The 12,419-nt window shown below is 35.2% G+C and overlaps 1 protein-coding gene across 1 annotated transcript in view; it reads right to left on the bottom strand.

The window, feature by feature from the left end:
* KIF16B (kinesin family member 16B) overlaps positions 1-12,419 on the bottom strand; it is a gene marked incomplete at its 5' end in the record, with an annotated part of 126,166 nt that overhangs the window by 76,390 nt on the left and 37,357 nt on the right. Inside the window, 3 exons of the mRNA XM_026055955.1 lie at positions 2,048-2,185; positions 3,468-3,519; positions 4,037-4,156. Of these exons, the coding sequence (XP_025911740.1) occupies positions 2,048-2,185; positions 3,468-3,519; positions 4,037-4,156 (310 nt within the window). The remainder of the gene's footprint in view (positions 1-2,047; positions 2,186-3,467; positions 3,520-4,036; positions 4,157-12,419) is intronic.

Here is a 12,419-nt window from a genome sequence, read left to right as displayed (position 1 = left end):
AAAATCTGTCATCTTCTCCATACGCCTGTTCTTTAATGTTATCTTGCATGTGACGGAAGCCTAGGTCAGCGAGTACAACTGCCACCTGTGACAAAAGCAAGCTATCACATGCCAAAACATCAGTGATAAACCGCCTGTGGGCCAACTCTTTACCGAGGTCATGAGTTAAAAACCTCTGTTACCTCTGATCAGCTGGTCTCTGCTAACTCGCTCCAGCAGAGCAAGTCTGTTCTAACTCCTTCACAGCTCTTGGAAAGAGTTCAGGTGGTGCTGAAAACCCAGCTGAAATCACGGGACCATGCTCAGGCTGCGTGTGACAGCGTGCTTGGGAAGTACAGAAAATCAGATTGGACAGGAAAGATGTACGAGGGTGAGGAACATGTAATTCCAGGCCTGGTGCGCACCCATACAGGACCATACATTTGGGTATGCAGAAGGAAGGTCATGGACTGTGGAAAAGTGGGTGCATATAGTAAGATGGTGGGAAGAGAAAGGATCCTAGTTTCAGAATTGTGGTTGGGTGTGGGAGTACAATATATGATAGGAAGATACTTCCCATCTTCAAGATGATTTTTCTTCTCTCCTAGAAGGGCAAACAAAGTGTAACAAGGCATTATTTTATACTGGGGTAAACGCTGGATTTTAAAAATGTATTTGCTTGCCAAGAATCAGTAAAACATGATGTAAATACTTCCAAAAATATCTGTCACTGGAAAGCATTACCTGCTTTCCCAAGTGATAGCAGAAAGTTCCAGATAATTCATTCTATGCTCACCATTCCTTGGAGGCAAGGAACAATCCTCTTCCATTACCCTTTCTTCCCTCATCTATGAATAAACTCATTTACAGCCTGATCTTCCCCTTCACTTGACTCAGGCCAAAACACGCAGACCTGCCTGTTCCTACCATGTACACAGAAAAATGCCTGAGGCAATTAAAAGAAGAGAGCACTCTGATAAGCAGTCATCCCTACCAAAAAAAAGAAAAGAAAAAAAAGATCACCTGTAAGCTTGGTTCTAAAGAAAATGTCAGTGGAAATGAAAGATTAATTTGATGAAAACTGACTATCTGTAACAGAAATGACAACTGCATTGCTCTCTTATTTTACATGAATAAGTAGATGCTTTGCTGAATCAACATCCCCTTTCCACACCAAAATTCCTTACTTTCTGAAAGCAAAATCTTGAAGTGCTTGAGTTCAGAAAAGATACAAGATTATCCTCGTTCAACACTGTCCTTTCCACTGAACTCCTAATTTGTTCAAGTAAGTTTGCTCTGAGGGTTTCTTTCCAGGGATGTAAAGCGACACTGTTTCTTCAGCAGCAGAGCTGGGTCACAACCTCACTGCTAAACAGAAAAGCATTCTGGGTGCTCCTGGAAGAAACGCTGAGAACCTCTGCTGTAGAACTCATCAGCTTAGTTGTTTCACCAGTCCTTTCCAGGCCAACACTACACACCTTTGCTCCCAGCTGTCCCAGTTGCTTTTTCATTTCCAGATTTTAAAGTTTCTGCACTGAAATTATAATTCTCTAACCTTCCTCCATTACAGTTAGCCTCCCCCTTTGTGTCATTTTACTACACCTGCAGTTAACGGATACTCTAGCTGAATCTACTGCTATACAAAAGGATTTGCCAAAAGAGTGTTAGCAGGACTGGCCGGCCTGAAATTCGGGGCGGGGGAAGTCTCCAACACCATTTTGTTCGTACACAGACTGGTATTCTTTTTTTTAATATCACAGCAATCTAAGCCATCTGGCATGGAGTTTACTTTATGCATAAATTTTTAATGAAATCAAATGGTAATTATCAATTCATACTCAAGATGATGACGTAGCTTAAGTTAGTAAAGAATTCTTTTTTCACCGTATTGCAGTTCTCTGACTGAACAAACCCTCCAAGGCTCTCCTAATTGCAGAGGAGAAGAAAAGGAATCAAAATTAAAAGGAATTTAACAATAAACCCCTTAAATACAGATGGAGTTTTCAGTGTTGTTGCCAGAAAGAAAAAAAAGGACGCTGTATAAAAATTACATTATTCTGGGCAATACCTTGGTTTAGGTGTGTGGCTTCTGTAACCTGAATACCATTCACAGAACACTGAGCTCCATTCAGTGGTATTAGATTCACAGTACCATTGAGATTTTCAAAGACGCAGTGCTCACTTTCCAAATCAAGGCCATGAAGAACTAAAACACACAGAAATAAAACAACATAATTAGTCTCTTAACAACAAATAAAATTAGTAATTTGATATTAATTTATTAAAAACATATGGCACTATCTATTTGAAAATGTCCTTTCTCTTTATTCTGGATAATGTTTTGTTCTTTTTCTCATCAATTCCTACCTTTTAGCAACTGTATGCCTTGAAGGTTTACCCTGTTTATTGCTTTATTTTAATGGAGAGAGAAGTGTTTTGTTTTTTTGTGTAATCTTCTTTTCTCCCATGTTTTGGCACCAGATTAATATGTTTATTTGCACACACTTGTAGAAACTGGTTTTTTTGACTAGTTTCACTGAGTAATAATGAAAAAATCTTGACCTTAAAGCAGTTTTATTCAAATCTGATGAGACAGGATACAATATGTGATCACAGATTATTAAGCATGGCTGAAATAAGGTTCTTACTGTTTATTACACTCAGGCCTTCTATCAATCATTTATGCTACTTTCCTTCTCTTCTGTAGAGGCAATCGTACAAGAGTCGAGGAAGTCCTCCATTCTCACCAGAAACAAAGATGAAAATTTTATATATCACGTTGTCTACTGTTACAAAGCAACACATAGGTGCTCTAGTTTCTCAGAATTTATTTAGAAATTTAAATTCAGACATCTTGTGACCAAAGAAAACACACAGAACTAAATTATTTGGCTCTTGATTTCTCACTTGAGAACTAAAGATTTTCACTTATTTAATGAAACTCCATTCAAGCAACATATATGTCAAGGCAGTCCAGTATTGGCACTTGTTTGCACTGATATCAAGTGAATAAGGAAATCAATAGAAGAAGCCTACCCATTTTTCATCAACTTGCAGAATTTTCATCAACATGAATCTAAAGTCCAAAGATTACTTTAGATATAACAATGTAACAATACTGTCATTACACAAAGGTTAAGAGAACAATTATGCATCAATTACGACAGGTGCTGCATGAAAAAGGGCGGTATTTCTACAGAACCCTATTTAAAGTCCACAAGAAATAGATTAACAACAAATCTCAGTGTGTATGAATAACAACACATTTTAAGCCCACAAGCTGTTTTAGAAGTTATGCTCTTTGAGGCAAATCCCACATAATTCAGATCTGTTACAAGATTTTGAAAAATAAAAATATGCAAGAACATGTGAACAACTAATTGAAAAGGGCAAAACATTGATGAAATTTTATTCACATCGTAAGACACTGGATGAAAAAAGAACAACTGAAGGAAGAATGAGTGTGAAAAAAAAAMCAACTTCCTTACCAATATCCTGTTCTGTCATAGCATCTTCTCTGCCAACATATGTTTGGCCTTCCTAATTAAGACAAAATATGTTATTTTCAGCTGAACTTCTTCCCTCCCCTGTGAAGATATAATTTAACCTTCCACTTTCTCACAGCATCCTGCACCAAGTACATGTTTATACATATACATGAAAGAATCAGATAACATTCTTGGAATACCTTCATAGAGCAATCTTTATTGTACAAAACTTGAATTTGCTAGCAATATTAACTGTCCTGCATAGAACCACTTTTGTGGCAATTAATCTAGATTTGGATTTCAATTTAAGCTTTACAACAAGAAGAATGAGAAACCAATATACATGGGTAGGAATATCATACATCTATCACTATCCCCAGGATAAACCTAAGCAATAAACTGACAGATATTATAATCTGAATCAGTTACAATCTTTTAACAGCTATCTAACCGGAGTGGAGAAATGTAATGAACGCTCACTATATTTAGATTGCAAATTAATACCATAATTTGTCTACTCAAAAATCACAAGGCACACAAAGGTTGTGGAAACACAGACGTGTTTTTACCTTCAAGTGATACAAGATGATACCAGTACTAAGAAGATCATCATCAATGCCAATAAGATGAGGCAGTTCAGAATCTAACACAACACCTATCCCTTCTTTCCTAAGGGCCAAGGTTTGTTCCTGTAATAGAGAAAAGTATATTAAGATATGCAAGTAATACTGCTCTTCATTCTCTTTCTAAAACAAGTTTAATATAACTTAATCTATGTAGTATCACAAAAAATACAAGCAGGATTTATGTTTTAAATGTGATTWGTGCATTTCCAATGAGTATTCCAGCTTGTTGTTCAGGAAGTCTGTGAAGGTGCTACTTGAAAGAAGTCAAACAGCTGAATTATACTAGATAAGGAAGATCAAAAAAGAGAATAACGAAGGAAAGTTGGCTAAAAGCAAGCTATGTACCACCTTGCACGATGGTTAAGCAGAATTTAAAGCTACACAAAATTCAGTACAACCAGGGAATGTAAACCTGAACACTGTTTGGCAATCCTTTAAATAAACTGAACCTTCCTCAATAAAAAATCTGGACACCCGGAAACCCAGTAAGCCTAAATAGTTAAAACACCCTCCAATATAATGGAAACATTGGCAATAGTAAATAAATGTACAAAGTATGTGCAGCACATAATTTCAGTACTTCAAAATTTCTTTGGGCTCCATCTGCAACAACTACTTGTAGGATAAAGTACCATTCAGCAGGAGTACAAGTGGACAAATTTAACCTTGAATGAAAAATCATTTTTAGTAATATCTTTGATGTAATATTAATTAGATAACGTGTGCAATAAATAAGAGATTAAATATAGCTTTGAAATAAGTTTTAGCATTTATAAAGTTCATTTTTCAAGTTGATATCAAATCCTATTGCCTTTCAGACATGGGAAGATAGGGGCGACAGAGACTGCGAATACCTACGCGTACCGCCCTTCAAAATGAGTCAATTTTTCCATCTACACAACTAAGCCATTACGAGCTAAGAACACTGACAACTCAGCAAGGGGAGGTACCATACATAGCCATCACCGCTGTACATTATGTATATATGCTTTTTTCTCTTGGTGCTAGCAAACACAGAAAATAAATTTTCTGACAACAGTGTGACTACTGCTTTTCCAAGTCATCGATATGCATCCTTCAGAGCCAACCAAGACGGCACGCTGTTTGTGAGAAAACCTGGATAGACTGTAATGCACATTTGCCTAAGCACAGCAACTTGACAAATCTGCACAAAGAAAACGGGTGTAGTATCTCATTTCCCTGTACAATATAAAGTGTAGTCAACATCGATATTGTTATAAAGATTCTTTTTGTAACATACAAGTGGGCAAAATGAGATGATGGCACAACAAACAAAAGATACTCCAAAACAAAACCAGGAAATCCTGCTCTGCTAATGGATGAATTAAAAGTTCTCCAGCATTCAGAAAGAACAAAAAAAGCCGTGATTAATGTTGCCCTGCAGCTCTCTGACATTCAAACTGTATTCAGCTACTCCTTGATATTATAAAAGTGTCACCTCATAAAACCAAAAAAAATACAGCTTAAATCATTGTTCAAGTGAAAAAGTAATTTCAGACAAAAATATCTATCACATATTAAATATTTATTGAGTGGCATCTACTGTTATGCATAATTTATAATGGTCCTATATCACAAGGTTGAAGACTTAAAATACTGAAGACTGGTAGTCATTTACACAATTGCTGGCACCTTTGGCCCAATGGAACTGATAAAATATTAAGAGCTGAACATTTTTCCCAGAATAACAAAGAATTTGGCAGCATCCCTAACTGAGGAAAAAACAGACTTCCTAGGAGGTAAGGAAATAATTACTGGGTGAGAAAAATCTATCACAAATAATTAAAAATAAAGAAAAAATATGCTTCTTCATTTTGGGTTCTTTAATATTAAAGACATTTATTATTACTATATTCTGTCTATTCAGAAATAAAATATGTGCAATTTTTATTTAAACTGATGTGTTATTTATTCAGATCTAAAATTAAAGAAATAGCATTTCTAAACCCTTATTTTGTAAATGACTATCATTCATACACAGAACGTATCCTTTCGATGGAAGCATTATAAATCCAATAAATGCAACAGACAATAGCTGAGATTAATTTCATTTTTTTTTACTTTAATACTTTCTGTAAATTAACTTTTATCTTCAGATATAATTTACTAAAAATCCTGAATCTGATTCAGGTATCTGGAGTAACTCTTCAACTTTAATTGCTTGAATTGAAACATTATTCCAGATTCAAAAGCTTCTCCCATAGAAAACTCCAAACTACTGTGCACTTCTGTCCAAATCTAAATTTCAGGAACTCTATCACCATAAGATCTTTAACACTCTGTTCTCCCAAAATGAAAGAAAGGGAAGAAAAAGTCCAGAAAGACATAGCTAAATTGCCACTCTTTCATCCTTACTACCATAGGAAGGACACTTCCGAAGGAGGAGGGACCTCTTTTGAAAAAAATCAAAGATCTATAAGCTATTTTAAGGCAACAAAATGATTAGGTTTGATCCACAATTTGATTCACTCTCATTTATACGACAGAATTTTAAAAAGCAGTGAATCCATAAGACAAATAACAAGAGTGGAAAAGGCCATTGTCCCTAATAAAAAATATTAATTCGGAAAATTAAAGAAAACTCAAGGTACTATTTAAGAAAGATGAATGAATTGCATGCATCTTATCTTGATTTATCCCTGATCCAAAAAGTGTACATGGACTCCCTCTGTATTTAAGACGCATTCTTAAACTGCAGAAAATAAAGCAAGCCAAGTATTATACAGAAAGGAGCACTCCAGCGAATTTAAGCGGCTACTCTGAAAGGTCACTTTGTGAGGAGAAACAAGTTTTCTTCTTTTAGAGTCGCTAGATCAAATGGGCTCATTTGAAGAGCAGAAGTTCAGTCAGAACAGAATTCTGATTAGCTACATAAGAAATCACTTTCTTGAGTCAAAGCTAAATTAAGGAGATTATTTTGTTTATTTAAATGATGGTCTTTTGAAATTCAGCTCTGACTCAGGAGTCAGAAATATCCTGATATATTCACAAACAACTCTGTGACAGACATAAGAGCTATAATGAAATCTCATCCCTTCTCCACAGCTGTATTCAATCTGCTGTATTAACCAGAAATGGAAGCATTTCCAAGCTGGCAGGCAAGATATGTTCTGGCAGTTCAGAAACAAAATGTTTGTGTAAAGTACCTATTCGGGCCTATGAACTAATCAAGTTTAACCATCTACAACTGCCCATGACAAAGAACACTTATGCATTAAAGAAACTCTATGTATCTTATGTATATAAATATATGTATGTATGTATATATAGGTACAGCTACATATGTATGTTGCATATGTGTATGTATATTTATATATATAAAAAATAGTTTTGAAAATGGAATCACAGAAAGTTTACTTTTTTTTTTTAAACCAGCAGCAGATTAAAAAAGAGCCCAGAAGACATCTCTAATATTCACTGACCAATCTACCAATACAGTGAAACACAAGCAAAGTCTCTGCTGTTTTCTACTGCTACTGGTCCAGCACACATTAATAAGTCTATGTAATTATTACACTGCTCTTTTAATGAACAGCATTCCCTTGCAGCAGTTTAATTTCCATTATGCTTTCCATTGCAAAACCTCAATTCTTCTATTTAAATATTGAACAGTTAACTGCTGGCACACAGTTCTGAGAAAACACTGTGAGGATACTTTCAGTAAAAACAGAACATTATGCTGGCCAAGTAAATTGTCCAGATGTCTATATTTAAATTATGCAATAATGTATAATACCTAATTAAAGAAATTATGGGTAAAAATAGGTAATGGCAGAAATTTTGCATTAATATTTAACCAGATTCTAACTAGAGCAGATTCTTTTGCTAACAAGTACTTTGGGTGCATTTGATTTCATTGCAAATATGATATTATATCGTGGGTTCACAAAAATGTCTGAAGATCCTCAGTGGCCTAGCACAAAGTTCTCTATAAAATATACATATGTAAACTGTACATAAAGGAAGTTCTTAATTCTTGATTGTTTCTTCTCCAGTTATGCAGGAAATAGTTATATTCAGGACAGTTTGCATTTCTTTTAAATCACTCATATTTATCACTCTGAGCAATACTCCATATTGCTCAAAGTTTTGCTCAGCACTTAAAATGTTTATTTCAAAACCCAGCAGATAGGTAGAATTACAGAGATTATGCAAAAAGAGACAGTAAGAAATATAAATGAAACAGCCTCGGCTGGTCATTCCACAACCAAGGTGGAAGAAAAACCCCGGGGCTTAACTTGCTGAAATCAGAAATTTATATAACCCCATCCCAGAATGGTGAAAGGTCAGGTACAAGAAACTTCTGCTCCATAGCAGGAATTCTTAACAAATGCAGGAAGCTGAGGGCTGGTACCACTGAATTATGATAAAAAAAAGATATGCCCACACCATTCAAAGCCAGGGTGCCCACGTGTGCTCTAAGAGGGCTATGCTGCTTACATTTCCATAGCTAACCCTTTCAGAACAGGCTTAGGTATATCACCTGGCAAAGTGCTGCATGGTGTAAAGATACCTTTCTTGAGAAGGGTCTTGCCTCTTTTGGTTGTCATTGTATGCGTCTGTGTGTGTGGGGGGTGTGTGTGTGGGGGGGGTGTATACAAATTTAGAAGGAAAACAAAGAGGCAACTGGAAAAAAAGTATAAAGTAAAATCAGGTTGACCAGCAAATACAAAAGAAATGCCTGGATAAACTGCAGTCACTCTTTAACAGAAAAATGAGAGAAATTAYAGAGGAAAAGCTGTACAAAGATATGGCTGGCATTCAGGGAATGCCTAAACAGGCTGATATTCTTCCAGTCGGGAAAGAGAAAACAAGAGGTAACTGCAGGACAGGAGACATGTACAAAGCCACGAGTGGGAGAGCTCCCTGTAGGGGAATGTTCAATCACTGTTTCTTACAGGACAAGAGAACTAGGCAGCATAAAAGAAAACTCTTTAGCAGCAATTCAAAAACAAAAGACGACAATCTTCATGCAACACCTTGTTAAACTGCAAGATGCTGTGGGCATCAATAGTTTGCGTACATTCAAAAAATGAACTGGACAAATGGTGGGCAAAGGAAGGGAGGGAGTCTTCTGTGGACTTCACTGCACAAGGGTCTAGTCCCAGAGCTCCAGGACCTGCACCCACAGGAAACGGGCAAAGTATTCTGGGGGAGGATCACTGCCCGCTTGCCCTGGGTCATATTCCCATATTGGCTAGTGTCAAACAAATGCTGCTCAGCTACAGGGGTATTTAATCTCACCCAGTATAACCTTTCTTTAACAGCTGATATACTGGGCAAAGGACGAGAATGTTGGAGTTTGATTTAAGCTCAGATTTGCTGGTGTTTCAAAGTATATACACCCTATAAATGCACTTTAGAAATGTGTGTTATCAATAGAAATCCTCAGTCTCTTTTGAATCTTGGTAATTTTTGTCTTTAATAGTTTCTTACAGTAATGAGTTCTTCAGCTTTTATGCATTAAAACCAACATCAGAAAACACTTCCCTCATTCACATCTGCTTTTTATCTGATGAAATGCTCTCCTCCTGTGTTCTGAGGGAATAAGAAAAATCTCACTACTTTAAACTCCAATTTCTGGTTAAAAAGTCACATAATAATTCATTATGCAGTGTTTCTCTGCTTTTGGAGAGGTACCTTGCCAGAAATCTCTGCAGAAAGTTGAAAACATGGAAGCAGCACTTCTGACTTGCAGAGAAATAGCTCCTTTCCTGACCACCTCCCTAACTTTGGAATTTGGGGAACCCTGCATAATTCCTGACATTTTGCAGAAAACAAGAGAAAAATTCTTTTGGGGGTATTTTTATTCTCTTTATCTAGTGCTTTCTTTTTGTTACTAGTTTCTTCAAGGTTTAGTCTAACAGCTCTACAGATACTATGTTTTTATTCAGATAGCTCCTTTAATAATGTTTTAATAATAATTTCTGAATTTTTGCATAAACAAGTACAGTAATGCTACTAGTTTTATCTATATTCATAGCTGCACATTTTAATAAAAAACTGCTTTGTATATCTTATTCATTAATAGAAAAAACCTCACACCATTTAATTTGCATTAGATAGAAAAACCCTGTGTAGATCTACGCACTATCCCCTTGACTAAAGAAACTAAACTCTAATTTACTAGCACAAACAAATTTTCACTTCCACTTAATTTGTAAACCCTTTCTGAATTTAGCTTCAGGTTGTCCTCCAGTCATAAAGCCAAACAATCTAAATTATAGATCAGTGAGGTTTTATAGAATAAAACCCTGGAATTGTTTTGCTGAATAAATTACTAGAGCTTTTATCAAACAATTGAAGTACACAAGCTAAATTATTCTGCAATCTTCCATATTAATGTATTGCTTTGACACCCTACCTAAATTATCAAATAATCAGGAACTCAGATCAACAAAATATTATCTTATTACAGAATGCATCATCTGCACATTCCACAGTATTCTAAATTATCTTTAGTTATACAATTCCTGCATTGTCACTAGGACACATCTCATGCTTTTTCTGTATCATCCTCCATACAGTGGTACATCTACGTCTTTATCCATGCTAATCAAATATTCTTGCGAAAAGATGAGTGCTTTCAATGCAAATAAAAATATATTTTTCATCACTGTTGTTCCCCACTTAATTAAAATGGGGAATATTTTACCTGTTTAGATAAGACAAAATCCTCCAGCATGCAATTCCTTTCTTACACAAGCTTTGAAAATGCTGTTTGCAAATACACTAAATTTCATAAATGGTGTTTGTAAACAATAACTGCCTTTCAGGAATACCTCTCCATAACTTGGTTTTAGACTTCAATGTGCATGCCATGTTGCATGACTCACATAACTGTTAAAACCTCAAGTCTGACATGAAGCCCACTGAAACAGAAACATCTAAAACTGCAAGTTTGGAGAGGTTTTTAATGGATTAAAAATAGCAGGATTTTAGAGGGTGCAAACACTCTGCAAACAGACTTCTGTTTCTATTACAGAAATTATTTGAATGATTTTGGATTTAAGTGTTCTGAAAGAAAAGTGCTATAGAAACAGATGAGCAACTCCTCTGATCTTCAATTGCAGTGCATGCTAATTACTACATTTTTAAAGAATAATTACATGCTGACTATGAAAGTTGCACTCACAATGTTAAGAGGTGAGCATACTAAAAATTTAGTAATGTACCAGTAAAGCCTATAAAAAAAATATAAAAACTTGTTTGTCTAATTCTGTAGCTTAAGCAAAATTTAAGGAGTTTTGCTGCTATTTAAAATGACAGCAATGTCCCTCCTATCTGAGAAGAAATGAAGTGACCTCCTATATTACCAAGTGCGATTCCCGAATACCATAATAAATCATATTAGAGATGACACTAGGCTCTTATCCCTTATATAATTGAAATTGTTTTCAGATATCTGGTCTGAACTTACTAATAGTCAGTTCATACTCATATATTTTGCATTACTATTGACATTTAACTGAAATAATTATTTCCCTTCTCCCGTACTTATTCATTGATATAGTGACTAACAACAATCATATCTACTCCGTCTGTCATGGTTTTCCCAGGCCCGACTCTAAGTGCAATAACAACTGGCTGCAGAAATGATCACAAACTAGACAAGTTTATAAATATTTGCTAAATAGGAGAAAATTATTAGAAAAACAACAGATTTACAGGAAAAAGGTGGTTATGGATTTTTCAAACTTTAAAAATATACATATATGGCAAAAATAAACATGCCATTTTAAAGAAGTCTTCACAAGGAAAGCTTTCCTTAAAATTAAAGTCTCACAGGTCATCCTGTAAATATAACCCATTTAGGAAGTAGTATTAGTCAAGGTTTTCAATCCCTCCACAATTTACTTCAGCATAATGAATGGAGGTCAGAGTAGCAGATTTGAATCTAACATTTGCATTTAGCTTTAAATGTTTAGTTCCACTAGGCAGTATTTTAAAAGATTTTTTCTCTTTCATTTCATGTTGAGAACAGAGCTTATAAGGACTTTTCTAGCAGTTGATGAAGGTATTATCGCCTTACTTTCTTTGCCCAGAAATAATTTGCTCACTCTTACTAGGTCAGTGACAGCAAATAAAAGTTGTCACTTATGTAAAGTTTTTAATGCAAATTAAAGGACTACTAAAACGTCAGAAATAGAAAAAAAACAAAAACTTTTGATCTCAAGTCAAACATTTGAGGATGCTACAAAAAGACAGAATAAAGTAGCCTTTAAAAACTATCAATTTGATTTTGTATACCCAAAGTATAAAATAATTGGTGCTTTAAGCTGACACAAATGTCATTAGTAATTGG

Source organism: Apteryx rowi, unplaced genomic scaffold, assembly GCF_003343035.1.
Source record: "Apteryx rowi isolate R43461 unplaced genomic scaffold, aptRow1 scaffold_128, whole genome shotgun sequence".
NCBI classification, from domain to species: Eukaryota; Metazoa; Chordata; class Aves; order Apterygiformes; family Apterygidae; genus Apteryx; species Apteryx rowi.
The sequence above is the reverse complement of the archived record's forward strand: the minus strand, read 5'-3'. Positions and strand labels throughout refer to the sequence as shown.